The sequence below is a fragment of the Camelina sativa genome, chromosome 7, assembly GCF_030686135.1.
Source record: "Camelina sativa cultivar CO46 ecotype springtype chromosome 7, ASM3068613v1".
NCBI classification, from domain to species: Eukaryota; Viridiplantae; Streptophyta; class Magnoliopsida; order Brassicales; family Brassicaceae; genus Camelina; species Camelina sativa.
In genome coordinates, this window is record NC_141886.1 from 25317161 (window position 1) to 25343166 (window position 26006).

General features: G+C 38.2%; 9 protein-coding genes across 21 annotated transcripts; 4 read left to right on the forward strand and 5 right to left on the reverse strand.

Annotated features, from left to right (window-relative positions):
• Positions 1-701: 701 nt before the first annotated feature.
• Positions 702-4344, reverse strand: LOC104702160 (dolichol-phosphate mannose synthase subunit 2). Of its 3 annotated transcripts, none has more exons than XM_087460051.1 (3): positions 4189-4344; positions 1170-1275; positions 702-1033 (listed from the first exon to the last, which is right to left on the reverse strand). In XM_087460051.1, the coding sequence occupies exons 2-3, from the start codon at positions 1257-1259 to the stop codon at positions 881-883; spliced, it is 243 nt and encodes an 80-aa protein (XP_087316177.1). In that variant the 5' UTR covers positions 1260-1275; positions 4189-4344; the 3' UTR covers positions 702-880. The 3 variants fall into 3 exon arrangements, with proteins under 3 accessions (XP_087316177.1, XP_087316178.1, XP_087316179.1); XM_087460052.1 differs by lacking the exon at positions 4189-4344 and adding an exon at positions 1403-1544; XM_087460053.1 differs by lacking the exon at positions 4189-4344 and adding an exon at positions 1353-1488.
• Positions 1507-4182, reverse strand: LOC109124881 (nuclear intron maturase 4, mitochondrial). Its single transcript, XM_019227814.2, has one exon. It carries the CDS (start codon positions 4052-4054, stop codon positions 1643-1645), a length of 2412 nt encoding a protein of 803 aa, XP_019083359.1. The 5' UTR covers positions 4055-4182; the 3' UTR covers positions 1507-1642.
• Positions 4345-7368: 3024 nt separating the features above from the next.
• LOC104702162 (putative LRR receptor-like serine/threonine-protein kinase At1g74360) lies at positions 7369-11573 on the forward strand. Of its 2 annotated transcripts, XM_087456989.1 has the most exons (3): positions 7410-7964; positions 8140-8267; positions 8350-11573. In XM_087456989.1, exons 2-3 carry the CDS (start codon positions 8246-8248, stop codon positions 11367-11369), a joined length of 3042 nt encoding a protein of 1013 aa, XP_087313115.1. In that variant the 5' UTR covers positions 7410-7964; positions 8140-8245; the 3' UTR covers positions 11370-11573. The 2 variants fall into 2 exon arrangements, with proteins under 2 accessions (XP_019083361.2, XP_087313115.1); XM_019227816.2 differs by having other exon boundaries at positions 7369-7964; positions 8140-11573.
• LOC104702161 (uncharacterized) lies at positions 11543-12831 on the reverse strand. 2 transcript variants are annotated; one of them, XM_087456992.1, is made up of 3 exons: positions 12595-12817; positions 11870-12485; positions 11543-11766 (listed from the first exon to the last, which is right to left on the reverse strand). In XM_087456992.1, the coding sequence occupies exons 2-3, from the start codon at positions 12446-12448 to the stop codon at positions 11686-11688; spliced, it is 660 nt and encodes a 219-aa protein (XP_087313118.1). In that variant the 5' UTR covers positions 12449-12485; positions 12595-12817; the 3' UTR covers positions 11543-11685. The 2 variants fall into 2 exon arrangements, with proteins under 2 accessions (XP_087313118.1, XP_087313117.1); XM_087456991.1 differs by having other exon boundaries at positions 11543-12485; positions 12595-12831.
• Positions 12832-12942: 111 nt separating this feature from the next.
• LOC104702164 (putative xyloglucan 6-xylosyltransferase 5) lies at positions 12943-14963 on the forward strand. Its single transcript, XM_010417991.3, has one exon. The coding sequence runs from the start codon at positions 13350-13352 to the stop codon at positions 14721-14723; it is 1374 nt and encodes a 457-aa protein (XP_010416293.1). The 5' UTR covers positions 12943-13349; the 3' UTR covers positions 14724-14963.
• A 69-nt stretch (positions 14964-15032) lies between these two features.
• On the reverse strand, positions 15033-17496 carry LOC104702163 (protein NEN3-like). The gene is made up of 6 exons (XM_010417990.3): positions 17077-17496; positions 16850-17007; positions 16685-16731; positions 16533-16596; positions 15624-16324; positions 15033-15528 (listed from the first exon to the last, which is right to left on the reverse strand). Exons 1-6 carry the CDS (start codon positions 17483-17485, stop codon positions 15282-15284), a joined length of 1626 nt encoding a protein of 541 aa, XP_010416292.3. The 5' UTR covers positions 17486-17496; the 3' UTR covers positions 15033-15281.
• Positions 17484-18895, forward strand: LOC109125663 (putative pentatricopeptide repeat-containing protein At1g74400). The gene has a single exon (XM_019227818.2). It carries the CDS (start codon positions 17484-17486, stop codon positions 18861-18863), a length of 1380 nt encoding a protein of 459 aa, XP_019083363.1. The 3' UTR covers positions 18864-18895.
• Positions 18896-20467: 1572 nt separating this feature from the next.
• LOC147941677 (NEP1-interacting protein-like 2) lies at positions 20468-24625 on the forward strand. Of its 9 annotated transcripts, none has more exons than XR_015561084.1 (7): positions 20515-20858; positions 21545-21723; positions 22216-22299; positions 22628-22786; positions 22872-23058; positions 23337-23521; positions 23711-24625. XR_015561084.1 is itself a non-coding variant. In XM_087456994.1 (5 exons), exons 1-5 carry the CDS (start codon positions 20738-20740, stop codon positions 22998-23000), a joined length of 672 nt encoding a protein of 223 aa, XP_087313120.1. In that variant the 5' UTR covers positions 20468-20737; the 3' UTR covers positions 23001-23232. The 9 variants fall into 9 exon arrangements, 1 of the variants encoding a protein (XP_087313120.1); XR_015561085.1 differs by having other exon boundaries at positions 23348-23521; XR_015561089.1 differs by having other exon boundaries at positions 22220-22299.
• On the reverse strand, positions 23199-25435 carry LOC147941678 (fucosyltransferase 3-like). Its single transcript, XM_087456993.1, has 2 exons — positions 25040-25435; positions 23199-24645 (listed from the first exon to the last, which is right to left on the reverse strand). Exons 1-2 carry the CDS (start codon positions 25290-25292, stop codon positions 23324-23326), a joined length of 1575 nt encoding a protein of 524 aa, XP_087313119.1. The 5' UTR covers positions 25293-25435; the 3' UTR covers positions 23199-23323.
• Positions 25436-26006: the final 571 nt, after the last annotated feature.

Consider the following 26006-nt stretch of genomic DNA (forward strand, 5'->3'; position numbering starts at 1 on the left):
AAATCACATTTCATTTAAAAAAAAATAGAAAAAACTCTAAAACACAATCAAATCTCCTAAATCTTTCAAAATTCTAAAATATTAAAATCCTAACAAATCATTTAAACATCAAGTTGAATACCCCTCTTAAGTAAGTACAGCAATAGACTAATGAGATTTTAATAAAGCTGAGAAAGCCATGATTAAATTCCATAAGATAAGTCAAAATGAAATTCATTACAAGACATATCATTATTGCAAAGAGAAGATACTCACTTGTGTGTGTGTGTCTCTAATGCCTTTGCCAGCTCTTAGATTATGATGACTACTACTTACTATTTATCATAATATTTCTTTCTTCTTTTCTCAACATTTTAGCACTAAAATTATGCTATATTTTTCTTGAAAACATTCGTGAGTTGGACCAAGGGTATGGCTAACAAAATGAATTTGTATCGTATCAGTCAATTTTAAATTTTTATTTTATTTTTTTATATCTATAGAAGACAAAACCAGAAAAGAATATAGATCAGTAACTGCCATATGCAGAAACTCACAAAAAGACAAAAGAAGAAACAATAGTCAAAAACTCAAAATTAGATTCGAAAAAACGTCATCATGATTCATCTAAATCATTATTATCTTCTGCAAATGGGTTAGGGAGCCTAAAATCCACCATAACATAATGTTTCTGATGATCAGTCAGATTAATAAGATAAAGATTTCCAAGAAAACCAAAACTTGAATTTTATAGTATGTCTTTACGTATTCAGACAATAGGACGTCTCGGACGGCTTCAACTACACCATTTAAACTTCAGGACTAATAATCTCAAAGACCAAAACAAAGTAGGCACAACTTAAGAAAATAATCAGAACTTTGTCTAAAGCTAAGGTTGAAATTATGCCTTCTTCTTTTTTGATTTGAGCATGACCATGCCGATAAATACGGAAAGGAGAGAGAGGAGGGTTATGCCAGCGAAGACAGGTACGAGAATGGCATAGTCTTGGGGCAAGAAGTACTTGTGGATGAAGTGATCACTATCTACAAATGGCTGTACAAAGGAAAAATATAACACAGTGAGCTTTTTTCTTGTAGTATCCAAAACATTATATGACAATGGTACATCAAACTGACAATGTCTTTTAAACGAACTTAGGGGAGATGAACTATATGGTGTTGCCTCTTACCAGGATGATGACCCAGAAAGTATAGTATGTGAATATGGATAAGCTGATCGAAGATAGTAGTAGCCCGACTGCTCGATCTGCTAATTCCATTTGTGATGTTCAAAACCTGCAGCACAGCGAATCAACCGTGAGCAAAAACAAAAAAAAAACATAAGTTTCAAGAAGCTAAGCATTGGAAAACACCGTCAAAAGTGAAGAAAGTTATATTGCGAAAGCCACCAAAGCCATTTCACCTAGAATTGGCCCATACGACCAGCTAATGCCATGGTTTTAGATTCTGAGGGTATGCAAACTGTGCTACTGCAGAAGGCCTTTCAAAACTAAAACAGTTGAAGAACAATAACCGCGGACCTTAGATTTGCTAGACATCAGTAGTGGTACACAGAGCTCAACAAACTGTCTAAAACCAATCAGACTCAACCTAGGAAGAGATATTAACAACTTGCAGGAGTCTTGCAGTGGAGAGAATGTAATCATCTCCAAGCTCCAAAATCAATGGCTTGAAGTGATATTTGACCTATATAGAGATCTTTGAGGTGTTGCTTACACAGCCCTATTCTCCTTCCATTTAAGCTAGAAGGAATACAAACAGAAAACCCAGTTTTCCAACCAGGAAACTTCTGTCTCTCCATTGCATGTAGAGTATAAACAGCAGGTGCAGCCATCGAGCAACCAATTACGAAGCAATTGCAAGGCCTTGACTCGCTCACTAATCGAGCTAAAGACAGTAAACACAAACCACTATTGGAAAGCCCGTATGTTAGATGTTCATCCCTGTCAAAAGCAGGAGAATCTAGTTTCTCATGCTGTATTTCCTGTTCTACATCTTCAGCAGAGGGAATCGTGCTCAGTTCTAAATCAAGGCGTTTCTCTATCTCATTTTCATGTATTCGATATTTTGCTGCCAAAGTACGGATGCATGACATTCTGACCTGATTATCGATGAGATTCTTTATCTCATTAAAATTACTACAGCCTTCATACCAAATCACCCATCGCCGAACAAGTCCGGAAAACCAATCAATTATTTGGGAAGTATCTTGTAAAATAAGCATAGAATTTGAACGTGCATAACCCTTGGCTGTTATTAATCCATAGCGATAAAGACGCCTTCCTATAGCATTAGTAGGAGCAACAACATCACCAAAGAAAACAGGTTTATCATGAGAGCGTGGACATGGCAAAAGCGCTTCCACGTTAGCCGTTTCTGAAGAGACATATGCCGCAGCAGAGCTTTGGAACTTGTAAAACGCGTCTCTTAGTTCTTGAGGAACAGTCGGTTCTACAACATGCTTGGACAAGATAAACTCCTCGCTTCTATCTGCAGAAGTTCTTAGCACGTCCTCCATCCATATTCTAAGCAAGACCTTATACCAATGATCTGTCTCCATGCCTGCCTTTCTATGGCAAGATATTTGACTCAAGGTAGAGTTATGATCCGCCAAGCCTTTGATTTCTGACTCTTTGACCTTCTTCAGTCCATGTCCTAACCATTTTTTCCCAATTCTAACTGTACCTAAGGTCCAGGCCTCTTCTTTCTGCAATGCAAAAAGCCTAACCTTCTCCTTTAGCTTGTGAACAGCTTTGACAGTGGGACTCTCCCTAACATTTTTCCTAACCAAGGTACCCAAAACACGAAGCCCACTGGTCGCTTCACATGGTGACGCGTCTGTTTCATCTGTGATGTCCAGATGCAGTGAGTTCCGTAAGAAACCTATAGTTTCAGATCTGATATCAACTGCAGCTTTCTTGGAACCAGACACAGAGAAAAATATCTCATCCATAAATCTGCAGCAATAAACTCTGAGAGCGCTGCCCTGCTCCGGAGTACTTATCAAATCTCGTTCTCCTGCCTGCCTCCTAAACCAAGAACGAAGTTTTGAGCTTGGGCTATCTTCATCGGTCTTTGAATCAAGATCAAGGGCTTCATGCCTCATTGAGATTCTATAGAATTCACGATCAAACCGATCAAGGTATATGTTCATCAATACACGGGACAACACCCCTTCTTGTGGGAGACCATGGCCCTTGGGAAATCCTCCAAACTCGAGATTTAGCACTTGGGCTTCAAACATAGAACGGAGTAAGAAACTTAAACTACTGTCTTCTATTTTCTCCTCCATTACAGAGAGCAAGTTCTCAAAAACAGAAACATCAAGTTTTTTGCTCAGACTCAAAGTGAAACACCAATCAGAATGAGAAATGTTGTTTCTGATGTACTTCAATGCAGAGGCACGCCCCCTTCCACTTCGGCAACTATGTGAAATCTTAGAAAACTGAGGACTGAAAACGACTTCCAGGGCTATTCTGACAGCCTCTTGGACAACTTTAAGAGCTACACTAGGCAAGAAAAGAACCTCTTTTGTTTTATCTCTAGCCGTAACCGAAAAAGTATTGGAAGCAACATCAAACACCCCACTAGAGAGCTCTTCCGCAATAGAACCAAACGCAACACTTGCATCTCTCTCTGATACAGAAACATTGGAGTTAAGCCTAATACAATCATAAGCATCCCGAAGAGTATCAGGCCTTGCAATCACCTTCTTTAACAGGTCACTAAACTTCCCATCAACGAACTGCTCCTTGACTCGTTTCTTTAAACGGAGTTCGAGAGATCGCTTTAGTTCCATACGACTCGTGGTGGATTTGGTATAATCATCATCAACATGAGAAGATTCCTCTACAAGAGAAGCTAATTCCCCAGCTAGTGAAAACATTCCAGTTTGCTTAATACTACCAATGTCAGCATCATCTGTTGTAAGCAGAGCCGATCTGGGAAATGTGGAAACTGCGCGACTCCATAAGCCTCGTGAAACTAGGGTTTCTAAGTCACATCGATCAACTCGGCGCAACAAATCCAAAACTAGGTTCCGTTTCCTAAACATCAAGTCGAAAAGTTTTCGATTCCCAAATTCTAAAACTATGCGACTATATCCCGACTAAAACTAGGGTTTCTAAGTTTTTTTTTGCTTAGTTCGACATATTTTTGAAATCGACACAGAAATGGAAGAAAACTTACGTTTAAGGATGCGGAAAGCACGATTTGGTCTGAGAGAGAAATCGAAGAAGCTTGTAAATTACTCGAGATGGGAGGGGAGGAGGAGTAACTCGTGGGGAAGAAGGAAGAATCAGAAGGAAGGAGAAGGACTATTTGTGAAATTACATAAAATATTGTTTATTTCTCGAAATTACATTAAACTCCTTTCATTGCAGAATGCTTCTCTTACAAACATGAGGTTTTTTTTTCCTATATCAGACGTACCTATTTGTAATTTGTTACCTATTTATCTTCTTTCTTTTTTTTCAGCAAAAGATTCAAACCTACAAAATTGTATTTCACTGTATTCGAGTCCAGTTAGTTAAGTATATGTATATCTCATAAAGATGACATATTGAGGCAGTTTCGTTTGCAATGAAAGCACAAGATAGAATTGTAAAAAAATTAGCTATGGGTGAAACTAGCTGGATTACAAAATGACTTCTAAATACTCCAGCTAGTTTACACGAGACTCGAGAGATCAGTTTTTTCAAGAGATCAGTTTTTTTCAAGATAGAATTGTAAAAAAATTAGCTATGGGTGAAACTAGCTGGATTACTAAATGATTTCTGAAACTATTCATTTACACGAGACTCGAGAGATCAGTTTTTTCAAACCGTTGAACCACGACACAATAATTCTCCAATATCTACTTGGTCTATTGTTTATCAATTTCCTATCGATTTGACAATTTCTGATATATGAGTAAATGCTTCATGCTTTGCTTATATTCAAAAACAAACATAAAAGATGCTTCATGCTTTGCTTATATTCCTTGTATATTTATATCGAGCTAGGCTTCTAGATTCCCTCGAAACCTTTAACTGTTTAAAAGGATTCAAGGTTCAAGAACTCGGGTTTGGTCCGATCATGTTAGGCCATGTTTATAGGAAGATCACATGGAGTGTTCTTAGACACTTTAAAAATGAAAATAATTGAATAGTGAACTTAAGATCAGGCTCACTGATCTTATTCTAGAACTGTTCTTGGACCTGATCTTGTGTGACGTGTCTCTTTCGGATTTGTTGAAAATATATAGAATAAATTTGGACATTAATCTATGTATTAATTAAATAAAATGTTTGTCTTGTTTAATTAATTAAGTAATATGTTTATTTGTTTTTTTTTAAAATTTTATTTACAATGTTTTTTTTTGTTTCATAAAAATATGGCATTGTATTTTGAATTTTAGTAAAAGTTTTATAAATTTGCAATTAAAATGTTATTTTATAAATTTTTATAATTGTAATATGTTTAAGAATATTAATAAACATTATATTATTAAATAGTATTAAACATTCTTAAATTTTTTATTAAACATTAATCTATGTATTTATTAAATATTCTTAAATTTCTATAAGAATATTATATTATTAAATATTAAGATCTTAAACATGTTCTTCCAATAACTAACTTTTTAACAAAAATTTTTAACTATTGATCTTACATTATATTCACAATATTTATACTCTAAGAACACCCTAAACTGATCTCCCTATAAACATGCCCTTGCGATTTGACAAGATTAGACTAGCTCGAGTGGGTGGGATATTTAGTGGATCCAATGCTACTAATTGGTGTCGTGTGATAATGTTGAATTTGACCAATGGAAACATCGAACAGCAAATGGGTACGGAGAGAAAAAACCTGAACGCGTGGCACAAACAACGTCGCTTTCAAGAGGCATGGACTTTTACCATACCAAAAGAAACATTTTGGTCGCCTTAGTTGTTTTTGCATGAACAAAAATAATGTTGGCTCATTACCATTCACACGTCCTTGTATTGACTGGACCATTTTACTTTCTTTTTTTTTCCCCGTTTCAATTGGTGGGGAATTCAAAACTTTAAAATTGGTACCACTTTGAAAAATTTCAGACTTTAGATCATTACGAGTTCAACTGTTCAAGTGTCAGAAGCCACAACATGGATATATATTTGGAAGAGTAATATAATGATTTTGAAACATATGTGGCAGTACAGAAATGATACAATATCCTCGTATGATTAGAATAGTTGAAGCTACAATTGTATATTTTAAGCTATATAAATCATGACTATTAACACTTGTCGATTTTTAAACTTATAGACAACTAAACTTAGATGCTTATATATCTTTAAATCTTGTTGCATCATCTATCAACAGCTTGAATAGTTTGATTTGTTTCTGATTAAAAATACTACTTTTACACATAAAATAAATATTAGTAATTAATAAAAAAAATATATATTGTTCTGTTTATGACTTTATGGAAGAGAAAAGTAAGCCTCTGAATTTTCTAATTCAAAAAAATATTCAATGGTCTGTCACGAAGTGTTATATACTGTACCTTATACCATTCAACTAATTGAATACTTAAGACTAATCAAGGTATAATAATACACGCATTTGACTTATGACAGAGACAGGAAAAAATAGAGATAATAACGGGAAAACAAAAAACGAATAAAATGAGAGATTTGATGATTAACAATGATTTAAAAAATAAAACATTGGTCAAAGCACCTAAGTAAGTCAACTACTGCCGTCCATATGAATCACATATATGACCCACCACCATATACATGTATTTTAATGTTAACCAATTTTAGTAAAATATCTTAATTCTGAAATTTTCAAAATTATGCCAATTTGTTTCTCTTTAATGATCGTCGAAATTTGTTTACTTAAATTTTTTTTTATCTGTATTCTACACATTGTTTTAGAGAACTTACTTTCAAATCTCGGTTAGTCGCATTCACCCCATACATACATGTGTAAACGTAATTAAAGATTTACATTAAGGAACAGCTTTTATATGATGAACTTTACCAACTCTGACACGAAGTCAAACTCTTCTGAACCGGTCAACTTAGATGTCACAACTGCTCACCTAATTCTTTTCCCCTCGAGTTAACTAACTATGATATTAATCAACCAAATCACGAGATTAAAATTTCTAAAACTTAAACACACATTTTCGATATGTACGTAAAAATGTTCCCACTAGGATATGTTCTTGAGTGCGCAAGTGGTACCGTACAAATTATAAAGAAAAGGTAATGTAATTGTTTTTTTTTTTTTTGTAAACTTTCTAATATGGAGAACAAAGAGGTATGCTGCTTAGTCATATGACACTGATGTAGTCGATTAAATTGTTTTTGTTCAAAACGACTTCATTGATTGGAGGATATAAAATATTTTTGGTTTCAAACATTTTCAACATGTTCAACAAATGCGGTATTTTCTTAAGAATATTTTTTTTGATAAGACTAGTGTGGTAACGTAATAAATACGTTTTATTTTTATTTTTGGGGTCAAAATTAGCATAATACATGATGATTTGAATTTCACCTTTTTGTAATCAAAATTTTTTTTTTTGGGTTGAAGAAAAATCTAATAAATAGGAATAAATCTTTGTGTGATGTTCAAAGTTTTTTTTTTCTTTTCTTTTTCAGTTGCTTTTAGTCTACGTGCGTGCTGGTTTGTTTGTTTTTTTCCAACTTCCCTTTTTCTTCTTCTCTAATCCCATTTTCACATGAACTTCCATGAAATTCATCTTCTTCTTCCCCGATAATTCCCACACCTTGTTGAGTAACATCACAACCAAAGAGGACGACGAAGACGCCAACAACGATAAAGACGCAGACACACGAAGAAGACCAAGTGGAGGACGACGACGACGACGATGACTATTGTGACACGTGTGCTCATGGCTGATGATGATGGTTCTGAGTCTCTTCGCTTTCTTTGTTTCTTACTCTTCGTTTTCATCACAGGTGACTTTTTGCTTCTTCTCAATTTCTGTTATTAGCTATCTACTGTTATCGAATCGCAAATTTCAATTTTTTTTATTTTTATTTTTACTCTGTTTTGACGTCGTTGATGAATATGAATCGTTTTAGCTACTATATGAAAGTTTTCGTTTTTTTTTTTTTTTGTTCCCCATGGCAGCCTTAGTAGTGGCTGGTGATTCTCTGGACAGTGATAGAGAAGCCTTGTTAAGCCTGAGATCGTATCTAGAATCACGGAACCCACAGAACAGAGGAGTCTATACAGAATGGAAAAGGGAGAAGCAAGATGTGTGTAACTGGCCTGGGATCATATGTACACCTCCGGGAAGTAGAGTTACAGGGATCAATCTAACTGATTCCACCATTTCAGGTGCTTTATTCGGGAACTTCTCGGCCTTAACGCAGCTCACGTATCTAGATTTATCGAGGAACACTATCGAAGGGTCGATTCCTGATGACCTGAGCCGTTGTCACAACCTAAGGCATCTTAATCTTTCTCATAATATCATTGAAGGAAAGCTTAGCTTACCTGGTTTATCAACTCTTGAGGTTCTTGATCTTTCGGTGAATAGGATTGCGGGTGATATCCAGTCTAGCTTCCCATTGTTCTGCAACAGCTTGGTTGTTGCAAATCTATCTGCCAACAACTTTACTGGCAGAATCGATGACATCTTCAATGGGTGTAGGAATCTCAAGTATGTTGACTTGAGTTCCAATGGGTTCAGTGGACAAGTGTGGGATGGTTTTGGGAGGACGCTCCAGTTTTCAGTTGCTGATAACTTTCTCTCCGGGAATATCTCAGCTTCCATGTTCAGGGGGAACTGCATTTTGGAAGTGTTGGATTTATCTGGGAACAGTTTTGGTGGGGAATTTCCAGGCCAAGTTTCCAAGTGTCAGAATCTAAGTGTATTGAATCTGTGGGGAAACAAATTCATAGGGAACATTCCAGCTGAGATAGGTTCCATATCATCTCTCAGAGGTTTGTACTTGGGGAATAATACATTCTCCCGAGACATACCGGAAACTCTCCTGAACTTGACCAACTTGATATTTCTGGATTTGAGCAGAAACAAGTTTGGAGGAGACATTCAAGAAATATTTGGGAGATTCACTCAAGTAAAGTATATGGTCCTGCATGCGAACTCATATGTTGGAGGAATACGTTCTTCCAACATCCTCAAGTTGCCTAATCTTTTAAGGCTAGATTTGGGCTACAACAACTTCTCGGGAGAGTTACCTGCTGAAATTTCCCAAATCCAAAGTTTGAAGTTCTTGATCTTTGCTTATAATAACTTCAGTGGCAACATACCACAGGAGTATGGGAACATGCCGGGGCTTCAAGCACTCGATCTCTCCTTTAACAAGCTGACCGGTTCAATACCAGCTTCATTTGGAAATTTGACCTCTCTTTTGTGGCTAATGCTTGCAAATAACTCTCTATCAGGAGAAATCCCTCGAGAGATTGGCAACTGCAGGAGCCTTTTGTGGTTTAACGTGGCAAACAACCAGCTCTCTGGTAGATTCCATCCTGAATTGACTAAAATGGGTAGTAATCCTCTTCCAACGTTTGAAGTGAATAGGCAAGACAATGACAAGATAATTGCTGGTTCCGGTGAATGCTTGGCGATGAGGAGATGGATTCCAGCAGAGTTCCCTCCTTTCAACTTTGTATACGCAATTCTTACCAAAAAGAGTTGCAGAAGCCTATGGGACCATGTTCTGAAAGGGTACGGTCTTTTTCCTGTCTGCACTGCTGGTTCCACAGTACGCACACTTAAAATTTCAGCCTATCTTCAGCTCAGTGGAAATAAGCTTTCAGGTGAGATTCCTGCAAGTATCTCTCAGATGAACAAGCTAAGCACGCTACATTTGGGATTCAATGAGTTTGAGGGGAAACTGCCTTCAGAGATAGGAAAATTGCCTCTTTCATTCCTCAACCTGACCCGGAACAATTTTTCAGGCGAGATTCCTCAAGAAATCGGAAATCTCAAGTGCATGCAGAATCTTGATCTGTCTTACAACAATTTCTCAGGAAAATTTCCAATGAGTTTGAATGACTTGAATGAGCTGAGCAAGTTCAACATCTCATATAACCCTTTCATTTCTGGTTCAATACCAACAACGGGACAAGTAGCAACCTTTGACAAAGAATCCTTTTTTGGAAATCCGCTGCTGGAGTTTCCTAGTTTCTTCAACCAATCAGGGAACAACACGAGGAAGATTTCCAACCAAATCGTAGGAAACAGGCCAAGAACTCTTCTTTTGATTTGGATTTCCTTGGCTCTTGCATTGGCGTTTATTGCATGTTTAGTGGTATCAGGTATTATTCTCATGGTTGCTAAGGCTTCAAGGGATGCGGAGACTGATCTCTTAGATGGCTCGAAAACCAGACATGACTTGACTTCCAGTTCAGGCGGATCATCGCCATGGCTATCAGGAAAAATCAAGGTTATTCGATTAGACAAATCAACATTCACATACGCTGACATTCTGAAAGCAACCAGTAACTTCTCCGAGGAGAGAGTGGTAGGTAGGGGAGGATATGGAACTGTTTACAGAGGCGTATTACCTGATGGAAGAGAAGTCGCAGTCAAGAAGCTGCAGAGAGAAGGCACAGAAGCAGAGAAAGAGTTCAGAGCTGAAATGGAAGTTCTAAGTGCCAACGCATTTGGTGATTGGGCACATCCGAACCTCGTGAGGCTGTATGGATGGTGCCTAGATGGGTCAGAGAAAATCTTGGTGCATGAATACATGGGAGGCGGGAGCTTAGAGGAGCTCATCACAGACAAAACAAAACTTCCATGGAGGAAACGTGTTGATATAGCCACAGATGTAGCACGGGGATTAGTGTTTTTGCACCACGAATGTTACCCATCCATCGTTCACAGAGACGTGAAAGCAAGCAACGTTCTTTTGGATAGACACGGGAATGCTAGAGTGACAGATTTTGGACTAGCAAGACTCTTAAATGCAGGAGATAGCCATGTGAGCACGGTGATTGCAGGCACAATTGGGTATGTAGCTCCTGAGTATGGACAAACTTGGCAAGCGACCACAAGAGGAGATGTTTACAGCTACGGAATATTGATCATGGAACTCGCGACGGGTAGAAGAGCTGTTGATGGAGGAGAAGAGTGCTTGGTCGAATGGGCAAGACGGGTAATGGCAAGTAACATGACAGCCAAAGGTTCGCCATTTACCCTGTCAGGGACAAAACCAGGGAACGGAGCTGAGCAATTGACTGAGCTACTAAAGGTTGGTGTGAAGTGTACAGCTGACAATCCTCAGGCAAGACCAAACATGAAAGAAGTTTTAGCTATGTTGGTTAAGATTTCCGGTAAAGCCGAGCTCTTCAATGGCTTAACTTCACCAGATTACAGAGAAATGTAAAAATCTTTCTTTCTTTTCTTCTTTCAGATTTATACAGAACAGCAGAGTTTTCTTTCTTCCCATTTTTCGTTTCCATTGTTTCTGATTCATCTTGTACACAGAATCTCATTATTGTCAAACAGAGAGAGAGATAGAGAAAGGTAGTTTTGTTCGCTATGTACAGAGACACAATCTGAAATAAGAAGATACTCTTCTTCTTTTCTATATTAAGTGTAAACAACTTTGGCTCTATCTCATGTTTCTTACAAGTCACGAAACATACAGGAACAAAGTGACAGTACAATGTGTCAGGCTGCAATCTCTCTGATCAGCCAGTTTAAGCTCGGGAAGGCAAAATAGAGGACAAGAAACGAGGGGACAGCCAAAGCAAACGTGACAAAGAAATAGAGGCCAAGAACTGCAGCACTCACAGGGATTGCATACAAAGCCATCAGCAGGAATATGACTACCAGAGGAAATTTAGCTAGCAAATGAGCAACAAGAGCCATAGACTTACATACCGAGTCATGGAGCCTCCCAGTTCTGAAGTATCCTCTAGTCACACCATTCCACCAGCTGCGATTGTTGTCCAGTAACCGTTCATCATCTGAGGCGGTATCACTCACTCCATCACACCTATTTCTCATGTCTCTCAGCCCTGAAGCAACCCTCTTGTCGTCAGTACGCGATTGAGATCTGCAGCCATTGACGCTTTCGACCATCCAAAGAAGGTAAAAGTTCTTGGAAGGGAATCTGATGGATCCATTCCAAACAAGCCTTAAAGAGAGAACATTGCACCAAGGGCAAGCAACGAAGAAAGGAAGCTGGAAAGGTAAAGCTGAGGATTTGATGACAACGGCACGTTGAAGGCCTAAAAGACAATACTTGCAGATAGTATGACCACACCATAAGACATAAGGCACATTCTCAACGACGTTGAATGATTCCCAGCAAATGGGACACTCCAATCTCTCTTCTTTTGTTCTCTTTCTTCCATCTCCAGAGGTATCACAAGGAGCTTTTGTCGGTTTCGTCGCAGCTTCTTCTCCTCCCTGTGATTTAAAGCCTCCTTTGATGGATTTTGAAGCTAATTTCCACATAACAATGACGGCGTCCACAAAGATAATCACTTTCAACCTAAATTACACATAATCAGACATGAAATTCACAGTCCAACCCACAAAGATTCGAGACGGAACATACAAAAAAAAGCAATGAACAGAGTGACAGAAACAAGGAAACATACCACTAAGAGATGTCGAAGAGGGTAAAAGTCTCAAGTTACAAACTTTATCAGATTATTAAAGAGATGATATGAAGAAGATATGTAATTGCAGAAAAACAAAAAAGCGGCGTCCTTTCGCCGAAAAAAGGACACGCGTCGTAGAACATGGTGACTCTGAAACGCCTTTCGAGGTTTCCGCCGCCACCGTTCTCTCTCTCTCTCCTCACCTTATCCATAGCTGTTCGTTTTTTTAACCACGAAACGCACCGTTTCAATATCGGCAAAGTTGAATTGAATTGAACCATCGGTTTAGTTCGGTCATTGCCATTTTACTGTGAAACCGGTTTAAGTAAAAAAAAAATTAAAAACATTTTGTCGGTGTGAGCCTAAGTGAGCTGTACGCGTTAGATCTTCTCTTCTTTCCTTCCTTGTGCTAGTTTCTAGATCGAACGAACGAAGCATTGCTCTCCGACAATATATGTTTTAAAGTAATGACAATGTTTCCGCATTATTGGGTTTAATTCTAATTTTAAATTAGGGTTCTTCAGATCGTCAAATCTTTTCTCTTTCCCTCTCTCTCTCCCCGATCGGAATCAGGCTAAAGATCTGATCTTTATTCTCAGATCCGTGGTTAATTAAGTACAGAGAGAGAGAGAAGAAACCTACCTACATAGACTTGTCTTTTCATAGCAAAAACATAAAAGGCCAGATTTTGATGGTAGCAAACCTGTAAGTGAATTCTAGAGAGAGAGACGTTGTGAGGTAGGGAGAGAGAGATGGGTCAAGATGGGTCACCGGCGCATAAAAGACCCTCTGGAAGCGGCGGAGGACTTCCGACGACGACTGCAGCTAACGGTGGAGGAAGAGGTGGTCGTGGTGGTTTGTTGCCTCGAGGTAGGCAGATGCAGAAGACGTTTAACAACATCAAGATCACGATTCTTTGTGGTTTCGTCACAATCCTCGTCTTGCGTGGCACAATCGGTGTTGGTAACCTTGGAAGCTCAAGCGCCAATGCGGTTAACCAGAACATCATTGAGGAGACTAACCGGATTCTAGCTGAGATCCGATCTGATTCGGATCCCACCGACTTGGATGAGCCTCAGGAAGGTGATATGAATCCCAATGCCACTTATGTTCTTGGTCCTAAGATCACTGATTGGGATAGTCAACGTAAGGTATGGTTGAATCAGAACCCTGAGTTTCCTAGTACTGTCAATGGCAGAGCTCGGATCTTGCTTTTAACTGGATCTCCTCCCAAGCCTTGCGATAACCCCATTGGTGACCATTATCTTTTGAAATCTGTCAAGAACAAGATTGATTATTGTAGGCTTCATGGCATTGAGATTGTCTATAACATGGCTCATTTGGATAAGGAACTTGCTGGCTATTGGGCTAAGTTGCCCATGATTAGGAGGTTGATGCTCTCTCATCCAGAAGTTGAGTGGATCTGGTGGATGGATAGTGATGCTTTGTTCACTGACATACTCTTTCAGATCCCTCTGGCTAGGTACGAGAAGCATAATCTGGTCATTCACGGTTATCCTGACTTACTGTTCGATCAGAAGTCGTGGATTGCTTTGAACACTGGTAGTTTTCTGCTGAGGAACTGTCAGTGGTCGTTGGATTTGTTAGATGCTTGGGCGCCTATGGGACCTAAAGGGCCAATTCGTGATGAGGCTGGGAAGGTATTGACGGCTTATCTGAAAGGCAGACCAGCTTTTGAGGCAGATGATCAGTCAGCATTGATCTATCTTCTGCTTTCTCAGAAAGATACATGGATGGAGAAAGTGTTTGTGGAGAATCAATACTATTTGCACGGGTTTTGGGAAGGTTTGGTTGATAGATATGAGGAGATGGTAGAGAAGTATCACCCAGGATTGGGTGATGAGAGATGGCCGTTTGTGACCCATTTCGTTGGATGTAAACCATGTGGTAGCTATGCTGATTATGCAGTCGAGAGGTGCTTGAAGAGTATGGAGAGGGCCTTCAATTTTGCAGACAATCAAGTGCTCAAGCTGTATGGGTTTGGCCATAGGGGATTGTTGAGCCCCAAGATTAAGAGGATCAGAAATGAGACAGTCACTCCTTTGGAGTTTGTAGACAAGTTTGATATTCGCAGAACTCAAGTGGAAACCAAACCACAGAACTAGAGGAAAAGAAAGAGAGGATAGGCTCAGCTCTCATGAAATCGTGGACACGTATAGGTAAAAATATATGACACTCACAAATGCAAAGCAAATTTGTTTGCCTGTACTTGCTACTTTACTATTTCTTCTGCTTTTTTTTACTATTGTTGTTTGCAAGAATACTTTAGCTGCAAATTCTTTTTTCCATAGATGTTTTTGTGTTTTCTTCAGTCAAATATATGGAGAAATTTCATACTTTTGTTATTGCTCGTGACTGCTATATTCAAGTTTCAGACACTTCAACTCGTTGGCAAGTACTAACTTCGGAAGAAATGTTTTAAGAATCAATAATATTAGACTGTGTTAATCAGGATGACTGTTACATTATGAGTGTGGTGTCTCTATTGATCGGTACTAGAGATATGATTCTGAACATACTAATTTCCTTCTCCTAGCAACTAATCTCTCACGAGTTAGCAGAGACTAAGATGTTCCTTAATATTACATGATACAAAATGGGAATGACCAAAAGTGCTCACCGAATGACCAGAAAGAGAAAGAAATGATTTTTCCTTGGCTAGATCACTTCTTCAGGTGGATTACCAACTTTCTAGCTAGTAGACGTAGCCCTGCCATTTTCTGATAATCGTAAGACTCGAGTGAGAAGAATGCATCAACCAGGGTACCTGGAAGTAGCGCTGACTGAAGCTTTTCAAAATTATCGCTACTGAAATCGAGCTTTTGATTGGTTCCCAAAGGTTCTTCTTTTTGGTACACCTGGGTTCCACTTTCACACCGGGTATCATCTCCGTTGGATTCTGAGCTTATTCTGTCAACCAGATAAGAATGGTGGCAAAGGTTAGAGACTCCCCGGTGGATAAATGATCGTATGTAAAAAGGTCAGAGAGAGTGTTGAATACTTACTGCAGTCTGGCTGTGGGATAGTTAGTAAAACCTTCTTTCCTTATAACGGTAGACCTCCAATCTGAGCTTGTGCTTGAGTCAATCAGTAAGTTATGTGCAGCAGCATCGGATGCGTCCAAGATCTTGCATAAGTCAGGAGGTATGTCGACAACGATATTCATCTTTGGATGACCTGCATGATCCAAAAACTTCCGGCTGATTCCAAACCGAATCTTCAAGCTATACCAACAGAGATGTAGAGGGGTGTCGTTGTGAAACAGCTTCATTCTCAGACTCCCACGATAAAACGGGATTGCTATGATGCTAGAAACAGATACTTCATCAACGCCCAAAAATGATTCATCTTTGGTATTGGGATCGATTGATTCACCCGGCTGTCTAACAGGCTCTTCATACGCATCATCTGTCTCAAGATTTCCAATATGTAGTTTGCTTATTAAAGTGGTTATATCAGATGGATCTATTTCACAACTAGATGTATCACTTTCTGAGCATTCCGTCAGAAGAGAAATGATGGGATGGTTTTTGACGGTTGTGGCATCTACGGAAGAGGAACTCGGATCACTTTTAGGACTCGAAGAAGATGAAGTCTGGTTTTCTCTGACTCCATTAGGCAGTGACTTCTCTTTACTTCGTGTTCTCGGACTTTTTCTTGGAGAACACCAGCTCATGTCTGTAAGAATGTCAGGAACACTGGACTCCTGCAAACACCAAGTACTTAAACTCATTGATATGACAAATACTTGCAGACCATGTTCACGGCTTGCAAAGTTGTGGTCTTAAAAGGAAGATGACCAAACATTTGCAAACTGTAGACAGAAGTCAGATATGTCTCAACCTCTTTAATCTAATCCTTTAAAGTTAAGAGTTAAATCATTATTCAAGAAATCAATGAGAAGACAGCAATACCAGAAACAAGACGGTTGCACAGTACTTGACAACTTCAAGATTCATCCGGACATCATCTAAGCTCCTGGTGAATCATATCAATGTTTTAGTCCCATATTGAAACAACTGGTGAATCGTTAAAAGGCTCAGGGGGTATCGTTTACTCTTTTTACCTGTGAGTTTGATCTCCTAGCCCGAAGTATGTAGCAAGCGATGCCATCTACATTATTCAAAAAGAGTTAAACTCTGATGAGTGATGAATCTTTGAAGTTACAAGGAAGCTATATAGGCTTTGATATTAATCACTGAGAAGACAAAAAAAAAAAAAAGAGAGAGACCTTCATGTCACCAGCTCTCTTCCCAAACTTCTGAGACAACAACGAAAGCGAATCAATGGTAGCTTTCGGCTCCGGGGGAGAGAGACCAATTTCTGCAAATGCGTTTCTTATTCTTACACAATCAAATCTCTTTATGTTATGTCCCGCCCAAACTCGTCCTACAGAAACACCAAAATCAATACTTGTAGGCTACATGTGAGGGAGAGAGATAAGAGAGAAACACTTACCGTGGAGAATGTCGTAGACTTTATCGGCGATTTCAGAGAAGGTAGGTGCAGAGAGAACTCCGTCGCGCGTAATACCGCTTCGTCGCTTCGTGAGCGTGGCTATGAGAGAAAGATCGGTGGGTCGAACCAAAGTGGAGTAACTATGAAGCTCCACTAGCTTCATAGGACAAACCAAGATAGCCCCAAACTCCAAAATCGCAAAAGGTATCCCCGCTTTGGTCGGAACCGCCGTCTCAAGATCGAAAAAAACTATCTCGCTTCTCTCGTCGCCCCCCTGAGTCGAAGCCATTGTTTTGAGAACTGAGATATTGTAATTGTTGGGTTTTATAGCGACGGGATAAGCTTCACGCACCAACCTCCTCTTTTTATGGTGAAAAAAATCTAAACTTGAGAGACGCAAATGTACCATGAGGCTTATCTTGCGTCATCTGAATTCAATTGGAGTGATCAACAAATTTGATTCCTTTCTTCTACGTTACCATACGAAATCGCTTAAATCTAACCACACGTTGAAGCATTACCTTGAATCTGGGGAACCAATCAAAGCTCTTTTAAATTTCCGGCATCGATTCAGAAAAAGTCCAAGCTTTATCGACAGTTTCTCTGTTTTGTTTGCTATCAAAGCTTCGTCAGCTCAGAAAGGTTCTTCATTTGACGGTAGACAGATCCATACTATTGTCAGGAAGCTAGGGTTCAATACCGTGATTCAAATTCAAACATCACTAGTTGGTTTTTACTCTGCGGCGAGTGATGTCGATGATGCACGCCAAGTGTTCGACGAAACGCTTGAGAAACAGAGTATTGTCTTGTGGACAGCGATGATCTCGGCTTACAATGAGAATCACAGGTCTGTGGAAGCTATTGAGCTGTTTCAACGAATGGAAGCGGAAAAGATCGAACTTGATGAAGTGATTGTGACTGTGGCTTTATCGGCTTGTGCTGATCTAGGGGCGGTGCAGATGGGAGAACGGATTTATTCGTGTGGCGTCAAGAGGAAAAGAAGAATGGGTATGGATTTAACTCTGAGAAACTCACTTCTTAACATGTATGTGAAATCTGGGGAAGTTGAGAAAGCGAGGAAACTCTTTGATGAAACCATTGGAAAAGATGTGACTACTTACACATCTATGATCTTCGGGTATGCTTTAAACGGTCAAGCTCAAGAATCTTTAGAACTTTTCAAGAAAATGAAGACCATTGATCAGAGCCAAGACGTTGTTATTACTCCAAATGATGTGACTTTCATCGGCGTCTTGATGGCTTGTAGTCACGGTGGATTAGTAGAAGAAGGAAAACGACATTTCAAGAGCATGACTGAGGATTACAATCTCAAACCTAGAGAAGCTCATTTCGGGTGTATGGTCGATTTGTTTTGTCGCTCAGGTCATTTGAAAGATGCTCACGAGTTCATAAATCAGATGCCGATAAAGCCAAACGCTGTGCTATGGAGAACGCTTCTTAGCGCTTGCTGTCTTCAAGGAAATGTTGAGCTAGGAGAAGAAGTTCAAAGACGGATCTTTGAGTTAGACCATGATCATGTCGGAGATTATGTTGCGCTGTCGAATATATATGCATCGAAAGGAATGTGGGATGAGAAATGGAAGATGAGGGATCGTGTGAGGAAGAGAAGAGTGCCTGGTAAAAGCTGGATTGAGCTCGGAAGCATTATCACCGAGTTTGTTTCAGGACATGATGACAATGAAAAGAAGCAGCTGATGATGGGAGAGATTAGTGAGGTTTTGAGGTGTTTAGTTTCTTGTATGACAAGTTTAGATTATGTACTTTAGAATTTTAACGAAAAAATCACACTTTCAAAGTTTTTGAAAGTGTTACTAGGTACCACTTTAAACCCCCAAAAAATTTTATTAACGCTATAAACCTTTAAGATGATTTCACTACCACTTTAAACTTTAAAACTAACTTTTCTGTTTGTAATGCCATGAAAGATGACGGAACAATAATATCCGTCAACGTGAAATAGTTAATTTATGCTGGTTTGATTTAAATACTTGTTTAATTGATATAATTTAATTTAATTATTTACGACTATTGATAAAAAAAATTAAAAATACATCAGAGCAAGAAAAAATGAAGAATCAAAGATAAGGTTAAAACATTTTGACAAATGTAAAATTGAAGACGACAATATATTTAGAAGATTCATTGGTTTCCAGTGAGAAGTCAATCGATTTGAATTAGAATCTAGTGGAGATGCATTTATTAAAAAAATTAATAATGTGAAGAGTAATGTCGTAAAAGTTTTGTCTATAATGAACATGAACACAAATTTTTTTTTATCTTTTTATTTCTTTATAAAAACTAAAAATAATTAAAATTTAAATTAAACCAACATAGTTTAACTATTTTGCGTTGATGGATATTATTATTCTATTATTCTTTATGGCAGTACAAAAATGAAAATTATTTTTAAGATTTAAAATGTTAGTAAAATCATTTTAAAGGTTCAAAGTGTTATTAAAATCATTTTAAAGGTTTATAGTGTTAGTGAAATTCTCTCGAGGTTTAAAGTGCTACCCAGTGACACTTTGAAGGTTTAAAACTGATTTTCCCGAATTTTAACTCCAATTATTGAAATAATGATCAAATTTGTAATTACTGTTTTTTTTTTCAACTCACAAACAAAATTTCAAAACAAGAAACACATTGACACATTAAATGTAGGGGTGGGCAAAAAAACCGAAATACAAAAACTCGAACCGAACCAACCGAAATAAATGGTTTGGTTTGGTTATGGTTAAGTCTAAAAATCCGTTCGGTTTTTATTTTAATTAACCATTTGGTTTAGGTTTAGTCTGGTTAAAAACCGTAAAACCGAATGGTTTTTTTGGTTTTTTATAAAAATTTAGGATAATTAGATATAATTAGTTTCTCCAACTTATAAATTTATATTGGGTTTATAGTTATTGATCTCCAAGTTTTTTTTTTGGTTTTTTTTTCTGGTTTTCTTTTTCAATAGCCTTTACTTTTTAAGAGTTTAAATTTCAATTAAGTATTTGGGTTTACAAAACTATATTTGGATTCTATTTTTTTGAATTATGTTTAGGTTTTACTTTTTATGCTTATTTTTTAGTTATGTATCAACTATCTATTTTTTAAAATATGGAATAACCGAAAAAACCGAGACCAAACCGAAACCAAACCAAACCATTATACGTATGGTTTTTATATGGTTTTATTTTTGAAAAAACCGAAAAAACCATAAACCGAAAAAACTGAAAAAACCGAACCATAACCAAACCGAAATTACATATGGTTTCTATATGGTTCAATTTTTATAAAACCAAAAAAACCGTAAACTGAAAAAACCGAACCGAAATCAAACCGAAAAACCGACCGCCCACCCCTAAATGAAACAGCCAATAAAAAAAGTGGGGGACTAAATTGATAACTTTAAAATTGGTATAAGTTTTCACTTTTATCAAAGTGGCCCCAAAAAAATAAACCAAATTAAGGAATAATAATTTTTTTTTCAAAGAATGATGGGTTCCGTCTTAGTTGCTTTTACGAGCGGTGCCTTGTCTCTCAACTTCCATGGCTGACATCTTAAATTTTCTCAACCAACCACAGAGTATCTCCTTTTTCTGAATATTTCATCAAACCCTAAGGTTTTTTCTCTATCCAATTCTTCTTCTTCTTCTCTATGGATGCGATCCTTTCACCAGCCGTGGAGGCTGAACGAGCCGCCGACTCAACGATCGACACAGTTTCTCGCTTGATCGCCGGCGCTTTCTCGGGCGCTCTTACTGGAGTTTTCGCTATGGGTAATTTAAAGTTTCCATTTTTATCCTTCTTTTTTTTTTTTTGGGTTTGTGCATTTGATTTTGACTGATCATAGATTATAGTTTGACTAAGACGAATGATGATTGTTACTTGTAAATTCTAAGTTTTTCTTTTCTATAGTTTGGTCAACTCTTGCTAAAATTTTGTGAAAAAGTTTCATTTTTTTTTGTCCTGCTGAGGAATTTGGTTGAAATAGCGATGAGCAGCTTACAGAATGAGCATGTGCATAAAGTCGTTGAATCTAAAGACGTATTCTTTCTTAGTTTCTGTCCTCCAAATTCATCGACTTTTAAACTAATGTTCCTTTTATGAACAAGAAGACTCAGTCTTGTTGAGATCATTTAGTCAAAACTCCGGGTATTGATGATCATACATGTTTTTAAATAGCGCTAAATGGTCTGACCTTCATTCTCAGTTTGAAGACCAATCCTGGGTTTGGGACTAGGAAGTTTTCATCTTTATATGATCCCTATAGCCCTTTGAAACTTCAATCTACGTTTGGACAAAATGTTTCATCTTTATATGATCCCTATAGCCCTTTGGAACTTCAATCTACGTTTGGAACAAAAAGTTTCATCTTTATATGATCCCTATAGCCCTTTGTTATATATTTGTTCTTCTTTTTATTTTTTAGTTAAAACCATTCTTGTTCTTTAATATCTTGTAGCTGGAGCTTTCACTGGAGCAGTAACTGGTGCGGTAGCAGGCAGAGCTGCCCAGTATGGAGTACTCCGTGGGGCTGCACTTGGCGCTGTTGCAGGAGCTATTCTCTCTGTTGAAGTGTTGGAGGCTTCTCGTGCGTACTGGTATTTAGAGCTATCAGGATCAAGGGGTCCATCATCTATGGTTAGTCTTTAATTCTAACTTCTGAAATATCTTACACGTTTGTCAAATTGGAGAGTTTTTTTGGAGTTTTTCGACTGACTTTATGATCGAGATGGAGAAAGGGTTATGAGAGAAAAGATGTTTGGTGAAATTAATAATGACATAGTCTTGACATGTTACTTGTGGGCCATCAGAATTATGGGATGACAGGATGGCTTGGTTTAGTCCCTTTTAATTGTTTGTTTCAAGAATTATATACCAAGATAATAGGAAGGATTTGTGTTGCTAATGATGCCATGAGGCAATTTAACAAAGGATTTTTAGCTCGACCCTTGAAGTCCGGGGGACTTAGTCTGAGTCTGTTTTTATTATATTTTTCTGTGGGAAGGACTTGAACCAATTGCATTTCGCAATGCTGCACAGACCTGTCTTTTTTTCCACCTTCTGCCAAATTCGGTAGTTTTGACTGTTAAATATGAGTAAGCTGCCTTTGGTCTTTTGTTTTGGATCCAGGCAGATTTTGTAGAGCAACTCTTTCGTGGGAGACTAGTAGATGAACAACTGATGTCAACAATGATAAATTCACACCACTGGCAGGTTCTTTTCTAGCTCATCTTCTTTTGTATAGTTAAAACTGTTCTCTGAAATTCTACTATCGAGAGAACTCTAAAAAGCACTACTGATAGCTACTATATGAACATGGCTGCTGAAAGTCTTTTAAGTATTTGAAGGATGTCTCTTATTATCCAACGTCGGCCCATACCTCTTTTAGTGTCTTGAGTCTATATAAGAATAGCTAGATTCCTTACATATACAAGATCTGTAAATGCTACTTCTTCCTGTTTCACTCGATGTTAGGCAATCTCCTTTAGTTTGAATCGATTGAGATAGACTGATGTAAGGAGTTTTTGTCTACGTTCTGTAGTTAAGAATTTCCGATGTAAGTTATGAAGAGCGGGATGATGTTAATGGTGAACTGGAAGCTAGAGGATTATCGGGTGACTCTTTAAGGAAACTACCATGCTATATCATGTCAAGCGAAATGGTCAAGAGGCAGGTCACTCACTGCACAATTTGTCTGCAGGTTTCATCTGCTTCTATTGCTTTTACATGAATTGTTGCACTTCTTAGCATGGCCATTTGTCCATCTCACACGCGCGCATTTACAGGACATCAAAACAGGGGAAATCACACGAAACTTACCGAGATGTGATCATACATTTCATCTGGTTTGTGTTGATAAATGGCTCATCAGACACGGCTCGTGCCCCATTTGCAGACAGGCCGTTAAAGGTTAAAACACCACTGTCTCCGAGCTGTGTACATAGCAAAAACACATTAACCTTATATGTTGTTGTAAGTCTTAAAATCCTTCAATATTTTTTCCCATTTCATTTAGAGGTTCATCCATAGGTTTCTCTACTTTGAATGTATATTATTGTAGGCGTGAGTAAGAACACCTACAGAGTGTATTGGAAAGAATATAGAACTCGTCATGTCATAAAATAATATATTAAGTTAATTCTAATATTCCTTACATGTCTGTTGAGAAACTCTGAAAATCTTGACCTTAAGATCTAGTCAAGGCACAAGAAGAGCCTTAGAGACTCTATTTCATCTTTTAATCTTTACAGCTTTGGAACAGTGTCACTTGGGAACGGGGCTCTATTGACCTTGCTCTCACACAGGAAGGTTCATGGGAAGTCCCGTTCTCAGCCTTGTTCAATACCCATGGTGTCAACCCTCCAAGGCCATGAGCCACGTCCATGAGTGAGGACCATGAGCTTGTGACCACCAGCACATCAGTACAACTCAGAAGGTATATTTCAGCCCATGCTCTCTTATACTCCATGTTCCTCGGGGTTTTTTGGTAGTCCTTGTGACTCAGCTTGTGAACGCTGATTATCTCTCCCATCACTGTTGGGTTTTCCCAATATATGTCCCTGATACTCTCAAAATACTCTGGAGAAGAAGATGAGATAAACACTGCCTTTGATTTTTGGATTAGAACTTGGCTTGAAGGGAGATGTCTCTGTTTGTCAACTTCAGGAAGCAGCTTATATCTAGTTCCACAAGCTAGAATCTGATCTACCAAACACTGGAACTGATCATTTCCAGACTCAGAGACCCCAATATAAATTCCTATTCTTTGATCAGCTCTAGCAAGATATGTGCGATAGTATCGTGTAATGAGACCCCAGACAACATTAGTTGGGTGAAAGAGATACTGACCCAAGAAGTAAAATGCCGTTTCTTTTTCCGGGAAGAGCTTTTCAAGTTCCTGCTTGAATGACGAGGTTGAGAAGAGAGATGGGAGAAAGAAACTATCTGCTTTCATGATCAGCCATGGGGTTTCCTCCAACAAAACTTGACTTTCCTCGCAAAAGAAAAGCTTTTGTTGGTCACTGGAATCATCAACAACACGGCGATATGCAAGCATCGAGTTGGCAGATTCGCGAAGTAGATACTGTTCAGTGAACCGGCTCTTGAGTGGAAACTCTAAGGGAAGAAACCAAGAAGTGTTTGGAAATGGCTCGCAGAAAAGATCAGCCATGTCAACTCCTGGTTCGACAAGTAAAACCCGATTTGTTAAGAGAGCATAAAGAAAAGCTGAAGCTAGACTCAGCATCCTATTCCCAAGTTCACCATTAGAGTTCAACCATATTACATATCTACAACCAGAGACTCCACCATCAGACAGATCGCCCGACTTGAGTTTGTCCAGAGTTAAGTAATAGGATTTAGTGAATGGTCCACACCGTCTATGAAGATCTTCGTATCTTTGTAATCTATAATCCAGGTAAGAGGATTGCTTGAAAGGCGATTCCTTTCTATATAAACTCGCTTCATACCTGCTCAAGCATGATTCTTTATCAAAACTAGACACAAGATTAATGTCACCAAGCGGTTCCTTTTCGCTTAATCCATCTTCTGAATCGATGCCTGAAAAATCAGAAAACCACCAACGAGTGTAACTAATGCAACATTACATGAAGAAAAAAAAAAGTAGAATCTTTTGAAGACAACAACTAACATTGTAGCTAAAGCATAGCAAAAGGAAACACACATGCATTTAATTTACATGGTTCACTACACGTACCATCCATCAAATTTGCTTTATACCCTTTTCATGGAAATGTCTAGATATCGTTTGAACTTTATTGAAGCATAAAAAAGACTATCCTAAAAAAAAAAAGAAAAAAAAAAGACTATCCTAATTTGACAAAACTAACCATTTTGGAGAAAAGATTCATACGCAAAAAATAGTAACTATTCTGATGGGGACTTTTGAGCTGATCCACTTAAGTATAAAGGGAGCAAAAATCAAATCTTTTACCAGGGTGCAATCTGATCTGAAGAACCCTAGAAGCTGCGTCAGCCTCCACAACACCATCTGAAGGTGGGTCTCTGAGTACCACCGACAGAGAAAACATAACCGAAGCAACCATAAGAACTGCCAGAAGTAGACCCATCGATTTCATCGAGCTCAAACTTGGTTTCGTCGCATTCAATTCGCTATACCCGGTTCGAGTATCCGAGTTGGATAACGGGTCACCCGCATCCGGGTTCTTCTTGCCCCGCTTCATCATAAGTTGGGATTGAGAAGACCGGGTCGGATCCTATGAGGAGAACTCGGGTATTGAAGATAGAGAGTTTGGTGAGTGAAGAAGACAGTGTAGGGAGATGAAGTCATCATGTGATGTTGTCTGAGAGAAACAGAGAGTGAGTACGTGGCTCAGACAACGACAACGACACCTTTTTTTGGTCGAAACATTTTTACCGTTTAACTTTGTGCTATTTTTTAAAAAAATTTTACATAATCCGTTTCATAGTTAGTGTTCTTATTGTAGAATTTTGTTCTTGATTCATATATGTGTCATGCAGATTTTTTTCAATCAAAATCCTACATTTCTTCCTATTACTTTAGTAGTTTAGTTAGGCAGAAACACTTGTAAGGGTATTAATCAATTTAGAGTACAAATGAGAGAATTTAACTATGTGTACTTTAATGAGAGAATTTAACTAATGTAAAGATTGTCACACACACTTGCCGCACATATGTAAACAAACTTTGTTTATTAGAGAGCGAAGGCCGCCCTAATAAAAACATTATAGATTTTATGAAGTATTTGCTGTCATATCTATTTGCTTGGACATTTTTGGATGCAAAAATAAAAAGTAAAGAAACTTTGTTTACTAGAGAGTGAAGGCCGCCGTTTGCCAAAAAAAAAAAAAAAAAAGAGAGTGAAGGCCGCCCTGAAGGTATAGATGTACGTCCATCATGCATGCTGCTCCACATGTAA